Source organism: Moschus berezovskii, chromosome 14 (assembly GCF_049115385.1).
Source record: "Moschus berezovskii isolate FMDL1 chromosome 14, NW_MosBer_1.0, whole genome shotgun sequence".
NCBI classification, from domain to species: Eukaryota; Metazoa; Chordata; class Mammalia; order Artiodactyla; family Moschidae; genus Moschus; species Moschus berezovskii.
The window spans coordinates 61,475,972-61,493,180 of record NC_142473.1 but is presented as its reverse complement, the minus strand read 5'-3'; the positions used below and the strand labels follow the sequence as shown (position 1 = coordinate 61,493,180).

Below are 17,209 nucleotides of genomic sequence, written 5' to 3'. Positions count from 1 at the left end.
CAGTCCTTCCAATGAACACCCAGGACTGATCTCCTTTAGGATAGACTGGTTGAATCTCCTTGCAGTCCAAGGGACTCTCAAGAGCCTTCTCTAACGCCACAGTTTAAAAACATCAATTTTTCAGTGCTCAGCTTTCTTTATAGTCCAACTATCACATGACTACTGGAAAAACCATAGCCTTGACTAGAAAGACCTTTGCTGACAAAGTAATGTCTCTGTTTTTCAATATGCTGTCTAGGTTGGTCATAACTTTCCTTCCAAGGAGTAAGCGTCTTTTAATTTCATGGCTGCAATCAGCATCTGCAGTGATTTTGGAACCCCCCAAAATAAAGTTAGCCACTGTTTCCATTGTTTTCCCATCTATTTGCCATGAAGTGATGGGACTGGATGACATGATCTTAGTTTTCTGAATGTTGAGTTTTAAGCCAACTTTTTCACTCTCCTCTTTCACTTTCATCAAGAGGCTCTTCAGTTCTTCTTCACTTTCTGCCATAAGGGTGGTGTCACCTGCATTTCTGAGGTTACTGATATTTCTCGTGGCAATCTTGATTCCAGCTTGTGCTTCCTCCAGCCCAGCATTTCTCATGATGTACTCTGCATGTAAGTTAAATAAGCAGGGTGACAGTATACAACCTTGACGTACTCATTTTCCTATTTGGAACCAGTCTGTCGTTCCATGTCCAGTTTTGCTTCCTGACCTGCATACAGGCTTCTTAAGAGGCAGGTCAGGTGGTCTGGTATTCCCATCTCTTTCAGAATTTTCCTCGTTTATTGTGATACACAGAGTCAACGGTTTTGGCATAGTCAATAAAGCAGAAATATATGTTCTTCTGGAGCTCTCTTGCTTTTCCAATAATCCAGCGAATGTTGGCAATTTGATCTCTGGTTCCTCTGCTTTTTCTAAATCCAGCTTGAACATCTACAAGTTCACAGTTCATATATTACTGAAGCCTGGCTTGGAGAAGTTTGACCATTACTTTACTAGCATGTGAGATGAGTGCAACTGTGTGGTAGTTTGAGCATTCTTTGGCATTGCCTTTCTTTGGGAGTGGAATGAAAACTGACCTTTACCAGTCCTGTGGCCACTGCTAAGTTATCCAAATTTGCTGGCATATTGAGTGCAGCACTTTCACAGCATCATCTTTCAGGATTTGAAATAGCTCAACTGGAATTCCATCACCTCAACTATCTTTGTTCATCATGATACTTCCTAAGGCCCACTTGACTTCACATTCCAGGATGTCTGGCCCTAGGTGAGTGATCACACCATTGTGATTATCTGGGTCATCAGCTTTTGTACAGTTCTTCTGTGCATTTTTGCCACCTCTTCTTAATATCTTCTGCTTCTGCTAGGTGCATACCAAGTCTGTCCTTTATTGAGCCCATCTTTGCATGAAATGTTCCCTTGGTATCTCTAATTTTCTTGAAGAGATCGCTTGTCTTTCCCATTCTATTGTTTTGCTCTATTTTTTTGCATTGATCACTGAGGAAGGCTTTCTTATCTCTCCTTGCTATTCTTTGGAACTGCATTCAAATGGGTTTATCTTTCCTTTTCTCCTTTGCTTTTTGCTTCTCTTCTTTTCACAGCTATTTGTAAGGCCTCCTCAGACAGCCATTTTGCCCTTTTGCATTTTTTTTCTTGGGGATGGTCTTGATCCCTGTCTCCTGTACAATGTCACAAACCTCTGTCCATAGTGCATCAGGCATTCTGTCTATCAGATTTAGTCCCTAAATCTATTTCTCACTTCCATTGTATAATCATAAGGGATTTGATTTACATCATACTGAATAGTCTAGTGGTTTTCCCCACTTTCTTCAATTTAAGTCTGAATTAGCAATAGGGAGTTCATGATCTGAGCCACAGTCAGCTCCTGGTCTTGTTTTTGCTGACTGTATAGAGCTTCTCTATCTTTGGCTGCAAAGAATATAACCAATCTGATTTCGGTGTTGACTATCTGGTGATGTCCATGTGTCAGGACATGTTCAGTGCAGTCATGATTGGATCTGAATCACAGGATGTGAAGATCTAGCTTATTACTTAATTTTTTAATTCTCATTCAGTTTTCTCATCTCTTAAATGAAGGGATATACTGATAACTAAATAGGTAAAGCCTGACCCTACAGTGAAAAGTGAAGACTCAATAAAATTTATGACATTAATAAGGAAAAGGAATATTACTACTACTTCTACAACCACTACAACCACCCCCAGGCCATCAATGCAATCTAATGTGGTACTGACACTCTACCACACCAGATAATCACTATGGTGTGATCACTCACCTAGAGCCAGACATCCTGGAGTGTGAAGTCAAGTGGGCTTTAGGAAGCTTCACTACAAACAAAGCTAGTGAAGGTAATGGAATTCCAGTTGAGCTATTTCAAATCCTGAAAGATGATGCTGTGAAAGTGCTGCACTCAATATGCCAGCAAATTTGGAAAACTCAGCAGTGGCCACAGGACTGGAAAAGGTCAGTTTTCATTCCACTCCCAAAGAAAGGCAATGCCAAAGAATGCTCAAACTACCACACAATTGCACTCATCTCACATACCCACTAGCAAATAATGCTCAAAATCATCCAAGCCAGACTTCAATGGCACATGAAACATGAACTTGCAGATGTTCAAGCTGGATTTAGAAAAGGCAGAGGAACCAGAGATCAAAATGCCAGCATCTGTTGGATTATCAAAAAAGCAAGAGAGTTCCAGAAAAATATCTACTTCTTCTTTACTGACTACACCAAAGCCTTTGACTGTGTGGATCACAACAAACTGTGGAAAATTCTTCAAGGGATGCGAACACCAGAACACCTGACCTGCCTCCTGAGGAATCTGTATGCAGGTCAAGAAGCACCAGTTAGAACTGGACATGGAACAACAGACTGGTTCCAAATCAGGAAAGCAGTCTGTCAAGGCTGTATATTGTCACCTTGCTTATTTAACTTATATGCAGAGTACATCATGAGAAATGCCAGGTTCAATGAAGCACAAGCTGGAATCAAGACTGCCATGAGAAATATCAATAACCTCAGATACTCAGATGAAACTATCAAAATAAAAGATGCTTGATTCTTGGTAGAAAAGTTATGACCAACCTAGACAGCATATTAAAAAGCAGAGATATTACTTTGCCAACAAAGGTCCATTTAGTCAAAGCTTTGCTTTTTCCAGTAGTTATGTATGGATGTATGGACTATAAAGAAAGTTGAGCACCGAAGAATTGATGCTTTTGAACTGTGGTGTTGGAGAAGACTCTCAAGAGGCCCTTGGACTGCAAGGAGATCAAACCAGTCCATCCTAAAGGAGATCAGTCCTGAGTGTTCATTTTCCAAAGAACTGATGTTGAAGTTGAAACTCCAATACTTTGGCCACCTGATGTGAAGAACTGACTCATTTGAAAAGATCCTGATGGGTGGGAAAGATTGAAGGTGGGAGGAGAATGGGATGACAGAGAATGAGAAGGTTGGATGGCATCATTGACTCAGTGGAGATGAGTTTGAGTCAGCTCTGGGAGGTGGTGATGGACAGGGAAGCCTGGCATGCTGCAGTCCATGGGGTCACAAAAAGTCGCACACAACTAAGCGACTGAACTGAACAGAACTGAACCAAACCTTTATCACATTAGCCATTTGCAAACTCAAGATTTTACGGCAAAATGTGAAGATGACTTCTAACAGAACTTTAAGTTTCTTTGCTAAAATCAGTGGAAAGCAGAGAATTCAAGGGAACTTGAATAGAAATTGGGATTAAAGGTTCAGATGAACTTGGTCAGAGCACACCAGCTATTAAAGCTAGGACATGAGATGTGGGGTTGGTGAAAAGGGGTGATAATGAAATCATTTATTTTCCCTGATCTGCAAAACTGGTTATGCTTTGTTCTGCCTCCCTAAAGGGTTGTTTTGAAACTGCTTTGATAATTGAGTATTAAAGTGACTTGTAAACTAATTATAGATAGCAGCAATGCTTTAACTGTATTTTTATATAAATTTCCTATTGATCTGCCTGGAGAAACAATGATCTTCAAAGCCTGTATATTGCCTGTACCTATTTATCCCCTCATGTTTATTGGCCAAATTACCCATGCACAAAACATTTCTCCCACATCAGAAAAGGGAAAGCACAGTGCCATCTAAGTGCACACATCTGACTTTTGCTTCCTTCTTTCCAAATGTCTACAAATTGGGTTTTATAATTCTATAACAAGGATGATCTCCACACACAAAAAAAAAACATTTAACTTTACTTGTCCAAAGGTCAAGTTTTAAGAATCAAAATCAGTCATTTCCTTAATTGAGAGTTTAAACTCAAGCAAATACCAAGACAATCATTTTTTTCAGTTTAATATCATGTACTTTATAAATTTTGCCTTTCCTATTTATTTGTTACCCTCCTCATATGCATCCACTGACTCAAGAACAAAGAAAACTATTTGTAATATGTAAATTGTAAGTCAGTAAGCTAGAGGACTGCTTAAGATAAATTAACAATCATTTGGAATAACTGATAATCTTATTTTCACTTCATGAAATGAAAGAAAAAATAGTAAACACAAAAGAAAATAAAACATATTATGACACATAATATAGTGTTCATTTTTCTAGTTTACTTCTGTTTGACCAAAATAGAAAAGAAAAGCATTTTTCTACTATTAAAAATGTTAAAGAAACAGAATTTAGAATACACATTTTTCAGGAATTCTTAACACAAGTTTACTCTAAAACTAAATTATAACAGCATTACATAGACATTTGTTGCCAATTTAATATACAGGATTTTATCCTTCTGTAAGTCTCTGAAAGGAATATACCTGTATAGCAGAAAACCCACCACTTACATAGTAGCAAAAATCCCACTAATTCTATATAGCACCCAGAAGTAAACCCAGATATGTTTTTTCAACACAATCCAGTATTTAAAAGGCACGTGTACAGGAAAACCTGCAGTTGTATAATTATATAATATCCCAATGAATTTGACCTTGTTATGCAAAAATAACTTTGGAAATTTGCTATATAGACCAGGAACAAATGAACACAAGCAAAATGATGAAAGCTCACAGTAACTCTGAATATGTCAACCTGACAAACAGAAAAATCTGACTGAATAAGGAAAATCATTAATTTTATTAAGAGCCATTTAAGTACTAATTCCTTTTCACATTCATTCAAATTTCAAGTCTTCCCCCATGATTTACTTTTCTTGTCACCTATTCCAACCACACTCAAATTTAGTGTTTAAAGGAGTATACTCTTCTACTTTTGAATTAAAATTTTTCCTATTTTAAAGTTCTAAATTATATTTAGATATTTATTTGGCAAAAGAACTAGATTTATTAAATTCTTTCCTTAAATGGTCAGATATTTACACTGTATTTTTCTAGTTTTTGTGTCTTTCTGATTTGCAACATCCTGCAGTATCATTCACTAGAGCCTAATACATGACATTCACATTCTGCTTTGGTTAATTGATTTTTTTGCAAGGAGCAGAACAGTCAAATATTATAAACCTTTTGTTTGTAGAGTTCATTAAATAAAAGCTCATTTCCTCCGGTGAAAAGGGGCCAAGGCAATTCAGGTGGGAAGGTTTCTTGTGTCTCAGGGTTATGTTTTAATTAATTCCTTTGCCATAGCTACTGTTACCACAATACGTAAGGAGATGTTGTTTTGAGATAAAGCTTTTAAAAAGAAGTTGGCTTTCAATACCAGGACTGAAAGAGAGTCAGCTTCAGTTGGTGGAATAAAAGTAGGTACATGATACAAAAGATGCTGTACAGCCTTGGGAAACCACTTCATCATTCCAGATGCTAATCTTTCTTTTACCATCTCATCAATAAGATGCTTGGATTAGATGATCCAGAAGGACTCTACTGTGTCTATTACTTTAGTGGGTCATCATTTACTGATCAATCCTGGCTTTATAACTATTTTTAAAATTAAAATCTCCTAAAACACTAGCTAGCAATAAAAATCCTTGTTCTATAATATTATATACAAGGAGGATTGTAGGAATGGCAATGGTAAATAGAAAAAAAATATATCATGATTTTAAGCATTATTAAATTTGGCATAATCACTTTGGAAATCTCTTGAATAAATAATAAAGTTCCCCTTTCTAAAATTTACAACTGCTGTTACAGATAATCAAATACATTTTTAATTTTTTTTCCTGAATGACAAATTGGTTGTAAAAATTACATATCACCCACCAACCTGCCCATTGATTTACTCCTCCGGTCAGTGTAATAGGACTTTTTCCTAAACAAGAAAGAAAGAAAGAAAGAAATCAGCTGAGGAAAGTCACATGAAAATCGTGAAATCAGGGAGTGACAACATTCAATTATTCTGAGCATTTCAATACTCTCATTTTCACATGCTAAAGAAAGACATGAAATAAACCAGTGTAACAGGAAGAACATTTCCCAGGTGTCTCAGTGGGTAAAGAACCATCCTACAATGCAGGAGATGCAGAAGACGTGTTGTTCGATCCCTGGATTGGAAAGATCCCCTGGAAGAGGACATAGCAACTCACTCCAGTATTCTTGCCTGGATAATCCCATGGACAGAGGAACCTGGTGGGCTACAGACCATAGGGTCGCAAAGAGTCAGACACAACTAAAGCAACTGAGAACACACACAAATAGGAAGAACAGTGAACTTGCACTGTTTTAATTTCAGAATCTAAGTTACTAATAACAGAGACACTTCATAAATCAATAGATCATTTTTGAATATTTGATTTTTTTTTAAGTTTATAAAAATATTTATTTATTTGGCTATTCTGGGTCTTAGTGTAGCATGTGGGATCTAGTTCCCCAGCCAGGGATCAAATTCAGGTGCGCTGCAATGGGAGTTCAGAGTCTTAGCCACTAGGCCACCAGGGAAGTCCTTTAATTCTCTTTTGAAAGTCTGTCTTCTGCTACACAATGCCTATTAATCAGAGCATATGCTTATATGTTATACGAAGTCATCTATCCATCTAAACACATATGTACTGAATATTTCTGATATTTCAAAAGTCGCTCAGTCGTGTCCAGCTCTTTGCGACCCCGTGGACTGTAGCCCACCAGGCTCCTCTATCCATGGGATTCTGCAGGCAAGAATACTGGAGTGGATTGCCATTTCCTTCTCCAGGGGATCTTCCCAACCCAGGGATCGAACCCAGGTCTCCCGCATTGCAGGCAGATGCCTTAACCTCTGAGCCACCAGGGAAGCCAAATTATATTATAACCTTAATATTATAATTAGAATTATAATTAAATTATAACCATTAAAAATTTAGAGAAAAAAGAGGGTCTTTACCCTCAAAAAGCTACTTTACAGTTAAGGAGACAAGTGATAGTTATAATAAAGTGTGATAGCACAGTGAAACAGAGAGGGCTATTAAGAAGTGCCTAGGAAGGGATCTCATTTAGCTTTTGTAGATGTAGGAGAAAGGAGACAGGGAAGCCTTCTTCCCTATGTTATCTGTGTTGAGTCTTAAATTCAACCTTGTTGAATGACAGGAGTCTTCTAAATGGAGTACTTAGGACACAGCATTTTAGCCTGAGGTAGCAGCATATGAAATGGTTATGGGAGCAAGTGAACCATTGTAAAATTCAGGGAATTTTTACTAATTTGATAATTGCCAACATATAAATTGCAAGTTGAGGATCATAAAGAGGTGAGGAGATAATGAACAAGTCATATATAATGAAGGATCTTAACCACTGATGCTAAGGTTTTGGGCTGAAAGATATTGAGTGTATTAAGTAAATGTGTACCATTCTGATTTTTGAGAAACTAAATATTTTAATGACAGAGGTTAATTCACACTCAAGAAGATTCTCACTAAATCCACATCTTGGAGCTCAAGAATCTTTCAGGACCTTCTAAAATGCCTCTTTACCCCCACCCACCAAAACCCATTCCAGAGAATCAAAAGACTCCTCTGCAATGCACGTGGTTTCTAGAAAGCAGGGCTGAGAATCAGTACAATTGATATTTAGTCCTGTATTATTAACTGCTTAGAAAACCTGAAAACATTCAGAGCTACTGTATTTCATAGCAATCACCAGTCACAATCCTAGAAAAGAATTTTAACTTGTCCCTGACATACTCTAACACTAATTTTAAGTACAGAGTTTGAATGCTTGCTCTGCTTATCCTAAACTCACATTTTAAATACCACTTACTTCCTTTTTTTCAAGTATACACAGGTTTGTGTGCATATGTCATTCACTCCCTATTGGGCTATAAACCCATCTTCACTCTAAAACTCTCGCATTATTTACCCCATTATTATATAACTGTTCACTGACTATCTTCTATAGGAGATTGGGCTTCTTAAAGATGGCAGTTTCAGTTCATCTGACTTTGTGTATATGGTATATTCTTTGGTAAATAGTAATGAGGATTCCCTTGACTGATGAATAAATGAATAAGCTTTTAACTCACAGCTGCATTTATTTCCTTCAGTGCCTGAGTGTACTTTCAATTTAATAAACATTTACTAAATAAGGTATATCTTTAAAAAAAACTACAAATGTAGAAATTGGTTTAAAATAATTGTCAGCATCAAAAAATCTAGGAATGTGATTAAGAAATGATAAGGATTATGATTATAATTATCAGTTGTGGATACGGTAAGGAATAACATAAAAAGACAAGGGAACATTGAGACTAAATTTTATCCTCTTTTTATTGTTGCTATTTTGAAGTATTTGTTTCAAGCATTTTTAAAAATTTTGAAATGCTTTGGGAGAAATAAAAAACAAGTGAAGGAAGAAAATCATACAAGATGAATGCACATGGTTTTTAGACCGTAAAAACAAACAAAATTAAGAGACTCACTTTTCCCAATTAACTAACATTCTAATTATCAGTCAAATCTAGGATGAACTATGTGTGACAATTAATGTTGTCAAGTCGTCTTACTTGGGGATTGGTTACTGTTTATCTTGAGGACATGCCCATAATGGCTTGTGTCTGCATGGCTGTATAAAAGGGTGAGCTTTCTTTCTGTCTTTTCAATCTCAGTGAATTTCCTGTGATGCAAGCTGCATTTGGTTTAATGCTTATTGATGATAAAAAGGGTGATCTTTCTCTTGTATCTTTGTGGAGAAGTTTCTTTGCTTGGGGAAGATTTAGTTTTTAATTACATTCCCCTAACATATACAAGTGAAACTTTAACCCACTCAGTCAATAATAACCTGCAATTCTCCTTAGTCTTTCTGCATAAAAGAACCTGCAGGACCAAATTATTTCCACATACAATCTTCATTACATAATTTATTAACTGCATGTTGTTCATTGACAGAGCTTTCTTTATTTTCCCTTATTTTTTCATTTGAAAGATCCTTCTATTTTATACCTCATATCAAGACAGCATTTATCTACCTACCTACCCACCCACTTATCACAACAGTCAAAGTTATAAGTAAATCATTATCTCAATCACTGTTTCCAACCAGTGTTTCACATAACCAGTGGCCACATGTGAAGATGTTTGCAGGTCCAAATGAGAAGGACTGTCACATGAGAGTGACCCTGGTCCCTGCTCCTTGTTAAGCAAAGCTCCTGTACTTTGTATCTATTTTATACATTGGGCTCTCTGTATGTTATTACATCATCTTATTTTTGAGTGAGTTATCCTTTGCGTACAAAGGTGATCTAAGTTTATTCCCAACAATAATAAAAGGTTGTTCTTGGTTGTTTTAAAAAATTCTCCCAAATTTGCTATGATTAAAATATTTGTGGGAATAAACGTTTCAGGAAAGACAGAAGGTTGACCCCATATTGAACTCAGTCTGAGAAGTTACAGGATGACTGAATCATCTTAAATAGGCTTGACCATTTTAATGTGAGAAGGGTAAGAATGAATATGAATCACCTTGAATAAAAAGAAAAATGATGGAAGTGGGAATTTATATTTATGGAATATAGAAGACACGTAAAGTCATTTCTAATACAATAAAAGGTAGAAAATGTGGGATATTTTAATTCTCAGATTTTTTTGGTTAGTTATGAAACATCAAATCCAGTATGCAGGCCATTTTAATCAAGAAAAGAAATAGCTAGAAAATTTAGATATATAAAATTCTATATATGCAGAATATTCAAGCATAGGCTCTAGATAAAATGTTGAAGTTTGGTGTTCAAACAGTAAGTTAGCAGAAAACTTTTGTAGGAAGGGTTATAACTTTAATAATTTTTTCTGAATAAATTTACAGCTTTTCTTTATGGAATGCAATATAGGTTTCAACACTGAATATGGAGTAGTCAAGCATGGGTATGTCCCTCTTGCATAAATCTTTTTTTATTGTTTAATTTATTTATTTTAACTGGAGGCTAATTACTTTACATCATTGTATTGGTTTTGCCATACATTGACATGAATCCGCCCCGGGTTTACATGTGTTCCCCATCTTGAACCTCCCTCCCCGCCCCTTCCTCCCCATCCCATCCCTCTGGTTCATCCCAGTACACCAGCCCCGAGCATCCTGTATCATGCATTGAACCTGGACTGGCGATTCGTTTCATAAATCTTTTAAAAAATCTTGTCTTGAAAAGAGATATGCATTTTTCCTATTTAAGTTCTTTGATGTCCATCCATTTCTTAATTTTAAGACAATATATATGCCTATATATGTTCCTAAATATGATAACAATTGACATTTGGAAATTGAGCTGACAATCATGAAAATACTTTGCCACTTATTCTATACTTAAATAATGTTCCCTCTTCATGAGCTGACTGCTATCCCAAATTTTAGGTGTACCTTATAAATAAATCAGAAGTTAGTTACTAAGGAGTTGGTTAATGCTACATCTATTATTAAAGTAATATGGAAAGATGTTGCAAAAGAACTTCTCATTCTAGAATTCCTCAGAATGTTTTCTCAAGAGCATCATCATATTATGATTTAAAAAATCCATCATCAGATGAAAATTAAGGAAAGGTTGCTCTGTGTAACTGTCTGTTGAAATTTATAAACATTATAAGAATTACAAAAATACTAAGATCTTCAAGACAATATTTCTCTACCAGCTATAACAAAATTTCTTGGGATGCTTGTTAAAAATGTATATACCCAATCTTATCCTCTGGGTGTAGGTTCTAGGAAACTTTACTTTTGCTGAGTTTCCCAGGCAATTATGATATATTCTGAAGACTGAGAATCACTTCTCTAAAAATTCCTACAGTAAATAAACTTATTGTTTAACTTTGAATTTCAAGTACATATTTGGTCACAGGATATTTTTCTTTTACTTTTTCTTGAACCAGTGTCTTTCGGTATACTTTGGAAAAGCTATATATTTTATAATATTTATATTATTAAATCAGAAGAATCACAGTTTCATTTTTCAAAGTTTCAGTAATGTGGAAATTGCAAACGTTATCTTGAAAAATATAAAGAAGAAACTTCAGCCATAACATCAATGAAAAGAGACAGAAACTATATATATTTCATATTTCTTTCTTTTGATGTATCATAACTCTTCTTTCAAATGCAATCTTATCAGAAAAGAAAAATGAATATCATTTATAACAGCAAAACGATTCAACTAAAATATACCTCTTATTTAAAACATCTCCTGGAATAGAGGGACACTATGGCACACAGATTGGAAGCTTAATTATTTAATTCATTCAAACTGAAGTTGCAACCTGGCAAAGTAACGGTTTTAAAGAACTTCTAAGGAAAAGACACAACGAATTAATTTTGATACAGATTTTTTAAAAATTATGAGAATATTGATTATTCTTTTAACTGGAGTTCCTCAATAGTCATCTGAAAAGTCAAGAGTAAGGGAAATGAGAGGAAAAGGGCCAATATGCTCTAACAGATTTTCAATTTTTAAAATTAATACAACACAACCAAGATGGTGAAATGAAATTTTGACACTAGATTCTTTTGCCATGGTCTTTATAAGACTTTTTCCTGATACACTACAGCAGAGTGGACATATTTGGATAGTACTGTTAGGGGAAGCACACTGATTGAAACTGCCTATCCTGGCCAGGCACCATAGTAACTATTTGCATGAGTTGTTTTACAACAGGAGGTCCTGGTAAGGACCACAGAACTAATAAGCCTCCACCAACCAGAAGAGTTTGGGAAAGGTCAAAAGGAGACACCACATGTCCGACCACCTCCCAGAATCCTTCTCTCTGGCATCCATCTTGGAGTTCACCACCAGGAAGGACTGTGAGCCAGATGATTGGCTAAAGACAACCCCAAAACTAATCCCATCACCATAAAACCTGAGACTGCAGCCAGAGCTGTTCTCCTGGGTTCCCTTACCCTACTGCTCTCCACCCAGGGGCTCTTTCCCAATAAAATCTCTGGCTTTGTCAGAACACGTGTCTCCTCAGACAATTCATTTCCGAGTGTTAGACAAGAGCCCAGTTTCGGGCCCTGGAAGGGGTCCCCCTCCCAGTACTGATAAAGAAAGAAAAACCATCTCTGAAATTATGAATGTCAAATATTTGGTGCAAAGTGAACATGCTAACCAACATTTATTTTTCACTGAAAGAAAGTATAATTTCAAATTAATAATAAGTGTCTTGGCCAGGAACTAAGAATCAGATGATGCCAAATTCCCCCTTGGATAGCAAAAAAGGATTCAGTCTTTTGGACCTCTGGCAGACATGTGTTTTGTATAAAGTTCAGAGGAGGTGATGGAAGCTATGATCCTTTTTGGATGGGATATTTAAACGTAGTATTCAGTTAACCTGAACAGAACCCGAATACTAAAATCTACTGAAACGGCATGCTTTGTGACAGTCTCTAAGGGTTTCCTCCTTTTGGATCTACAAGGCAATTAGTTTGTGCATAAATTCAGCTATAACTCCTCTTAGAAACAATGGTGAAATCACAGGAATAGGGGCAGGATGAAGACATCTGAAAATTCATTTGTAAATTTTTTAGCAATTTCACCCTGATATCAGAAAGTAGGTTATTGTCTTGGGTGTTACACTTCTTTTGCATCTTTGTTTATATCCTGCAAGCAAATTAGAACTTGCTAAAAATAATTTTGTAAGAAAGGAAAATAAATAAGGACCCACAAAATAATAAGGACTTAACTCCCACCCGTCAGACGCAATCATGTTTTAGCATATTATATTCTTTTCCAATTTTTTTTCTATTCATTTTACATTGTTGAAATCTCATTGTATAAATAAATGCATATCCTATACATATTTTATTTAAATTTTACTACTTATTATTTAACTACAGTCATTAAGAAATCCTTGTACCCATTCACTTTATAAATGAATTATTTTGCATTGCAAGGGTATATCTAATTTATTTGAATCCTCTACTGTTGAACATATTTACATTTTTCACAATTATAAAAAATATTTCAGGGAATATTTTTACATATTTTTCAATTTTCTTCTTAAGACAGAATATTAAGCTTATGAAAAGTTTTAAGTCTCACAGAAAATAATTTTAAATTGTTTCAGAATATTATATGAAGTTTGAGTCTCACCACAGATCAAAAGATGTGATTATTCACCATATCTGTGCTAGGTTTGAAGAGTACTACCTGTGAAAGTGTTTGATAATTTTGTAAGTTAAAATGAATCTCATTGTTTTAATTCTGCATGATTCTGTGTAGCATGTATACATACAGACCAAACAAGAAGAAACCAGATAGAACAAAAGGCAAATATTCTCCCATTGTCACCCTGAAATAAGTCATAGGCATGTATTTCAAAAGATTTTTTTAAGAAGGTGACATAGTGCCAGGAGGAAAAAATTCCTCAGAAGTCAAGAGATGTGGAGTAGCACAGTGTTTACTTACCTACTTGTGCTCTCAAGATTGGTTCAGTAGAATGACCTGAATTGAAAGAAGTCTTCTGGAGACTTCAAACTATCTAATCACAACACAAATAATATTTCATAGGTCCTTACTTGCTTCTTTCAGGGATCAATTTTCATAAAAGTGTACAAACTTCAGGTTCTTATAGATATTATATTAATAATTTATATAAGGTGCTAAAGAATTCTAAGGAATTTTCTTTCCTGTGTTCATCTTCTTTTGTTCTTTATTTTGTTACTATTATTATTTTTGCCAAGCTCTTCAAGATATTATTTACCTATCTTATAAATATCTGTATAGAGGATTTTCAAACTATTTCTCAAACAGGTTGTTCAGTTGCCCAGTCACGTCCAACTGTTTGCAACTACATGGACTGCAGTGCCCCAGGCCTCTCTGTCCCTCACCATCTCCCAAAGTTTGCCCAAGTTCATGTCCATTGCATCGGTGATGCCATCTAGCCACCTCATCCTCTGGTAGCCTCTTCTGCTTCTACCCTCAATCTTTCCCAGCACCAGAGACTTTTCCAATGAGTCGATTTTCCCATCAGATGACCAAAATACTGGAGCTTCAGCTTCAGCATCAATCCTTTCAATGAGTATTCAGGGTTGATTTCCCTTAAGACTGACTGGATTGATTTCCCTTGAGATTGACCCAAACGGGAATGGGAGTCAATTTAGGTATCTAATTCTAATATTGTCACTGTAAAATTCCTCGGTAGTTGCCAGTGCTTAATCAATTTCTGCTTTGTGGGCAATGACTTGTGGTTGCAACTTCCAAAGCCTGAGGAATTTCAGATGACTAAAAAGACAAGACTCTTGAGGCTTGTCATGCGACCCGAGGCTGGCAGCCCTCTCACAGATCTGGTCTCTTCCATGCTACCAGGTCTGATCAATTTCTTCACAGTTTTGAATTGCCCTCTTACTGTTCATGCAAATTCATTATCTAGAGGCTCTTTTCCTTGGCATCTTGTTACCTTGAACCTTTTAAAACCTTTTTTAGCAGTTGATGAAGCATACTGAGCTTCAATACCAGTTCATGCGTAGTAGAAACACTTGAATTTCATTGTGAGAGATCAGGAAGGAAAGTGATACATTCTGCATATAACACAAAACACACAATATGGGGAAATAGGTCTATTCAATTTTTGACTTCCCTGTAGTCTTGCCTATAGGAAAGACTGAAACATCTTTGAATTGAGAAGGTCTTTCATTACCATTTAGCACTTTGGCACTGAGAACAGAGCTAAGAAACTATCCGGTTGATCTGCACCTGAGGAAAGATTCCTGATAACTGCTATACAGAGAAGAACACCGAATCTGAATACATAAGAATGCTACACACTTACTTCTGTCACAAAAATAAGAGTTCCATCTAGCTATATTAAATAAATGAGACTGATCTTGGGAATAGTAAGCAAAATTAGAAAACAACTATCTTTCCCTCCTTCCAGTCTAGTCCAGCTAGAAATGATATAAAGCATCCAGAGAACCTGGAAGCTTACATTAGGCAAGGAAATTGGAAGGAAAGATAAATGGCCAAAATTAACTAAACTTGGCAAAAAAAATAAAAAGGCATTTCTTCTGCAGAAATAATTACATTTATTACTCTCCGGTTTTGCAAAAAACAGGCTCATCTTAATATATTCTGAGATAGAATGAAATAAAACCTGAAAATACCTGAAGGGCATCCTAATATTCAGCCTCTCTGCGTACTTGCACAGTGTGTCCCATGGAATGTGAATTTTAATAAACATGATATCCGGGTTTGCAACAGCTGGCTGTAAAGGGTAACAGAACAGGTGCCAATTAGAATCAGAGCTGATAATATCATGTCACAATTTGACCTTACAGGGAAGAACACTGTCCCCTTATATATACAGGAATCATTATCGCTGATTTAAAAGGAATTTATATTAATAAAATTTCTTAACAGAATTATCTTAATAAAAATGTAATAATGCCATTGTATGTAAGAAATAAGCATCCATGTGCGTTAGCACGCTTTCTTCCTTGACCATTATTAAGATCCAGAGCCACCAACCAGAATAATCATGAGCCAATTAGGACTCTGAAGTTATTCTGGTTGTAAATTTTCTCATGAGCCTTTCTTTCCTGCTCAAGGTGGGTATATAACACTGACAGTTATACCAGTTATTCATTCATTTATTCTTCTAGCATATTTTATTGAGCAATTACTATTATCCTTGTGAGAGCCTATGAAAATTCTGGGGATAAACAGAGTATAAGACCTACAAGTCCATGCCCTTGCAGAGCTGTCAAATTTGCATGCTTACTTGAATCTTAAAAGGTTAGTATAATGTTTCCTGCAAGAGATCATAATAATTTGTGTCTTTGTTCTAGACAAGAGGTTTTTAAGCAAAATAAAGCGGGCATTGGGATTATCTAAGGCGCTTTTAAAAAACTTGAGTACTCTGGTCAGTTTTTTTAATACTAAATGCCTAGTTGGAAGAAATGATACAGTATGGAAGAAAAAACACAGTGTTAAGAATCACAAAGAGGTAAGTACAAATTCCATTTCTATCATTTATTAACTCTAGGACTTTGGGGAAATTACCTAATTTCTCTGATCCTTAGTTTTCTCGCTTGGGAAATGGAGAGAATGGTCTTACCTCATAGAGTTGTCATGAATCTTACGAGAAACTAGACTATAAGGAGCTCAAGTACAAGAGGTTTACCCAGAATGTTCATTCCCAGTGAGAGCATGCTTCTAGAATCAGACCATGGCCCAAGTAATGACTATTTTAAAATCTTCACTAGAATCGTTCTTCTTTTTTTTTTTCTTTTTCTCAGTAAATAGCTACTTGATTCATCTTTGGTGGAGCAGTGCCTTGGTTTTTAGGCCTTCTATTATAGGCTTTGATTTATACAAGTAAAAAGCCAGTAACAACATATGATTGGGGAAAACTCTGTGAGAACTTGAATCAAGTGATTGAAAAGTTAAATTTTCTTTGAAATAAAACTCAGCATAAATTGTAATAAACCTGTATTTCTACAGACTATAGTTTCTTTAGAAAATTTATCTTTCCTCTTTATATTCAAAGTGCCTTATGCTTTTATGTCATTGTTCAGTTCCTGGGGAGGTGTGGGTTTCTTTTCAGCAATTATTCAAAGACAGAGAAAATGGGACCCTTAGGATTAAAGAAAACATATTTAGTGCTCATTTCATCACAGAACCTGGAAGTGAGACTTCTATGAAAACGAATCTAGACTCAGACAAAATCAGTCTCTACCAGAATGACACATTCTACAGGTGGGATGATTTAAAATAACAACCAATCCCTTGTGGAGTGCACTAATGTTAGATCATTACATTCTCTCCAATGGTTTCTCAGAAGTTTGAGAGTGGGGATCTCTTTTGAGGAATAAGCAGATGTTGGGACA

General features: G+C 35.8%; 1 protein-coding gene across 1 annotated transcript in view; it reads right to left on the bottom strand.

Moving 5' to 3' along the window:
- Positions 1-17,209, bottom strand: part of ANO3 (anoctamin 3) — a 423,263-nt gene that overhangs the window by 129,704 nt on the left and 276,350 nt on the right. Inside the window, exons 6-7 of the mRNA XM_055423747.2 lie at positions 15,485-15,585; positions 6,210-6,254 (exon numbers count right to left, since the gene is read on the bottom strand). Coding sequence (XP_055279722.2) covers positions 6,210-6,254; positions 15,485-15,585 — 146 coding nt within the window. The remainder of the gene's footprint in view (positions 1-6,209; positions 6,255-15,484; positions 15,586-17,209) is intronic.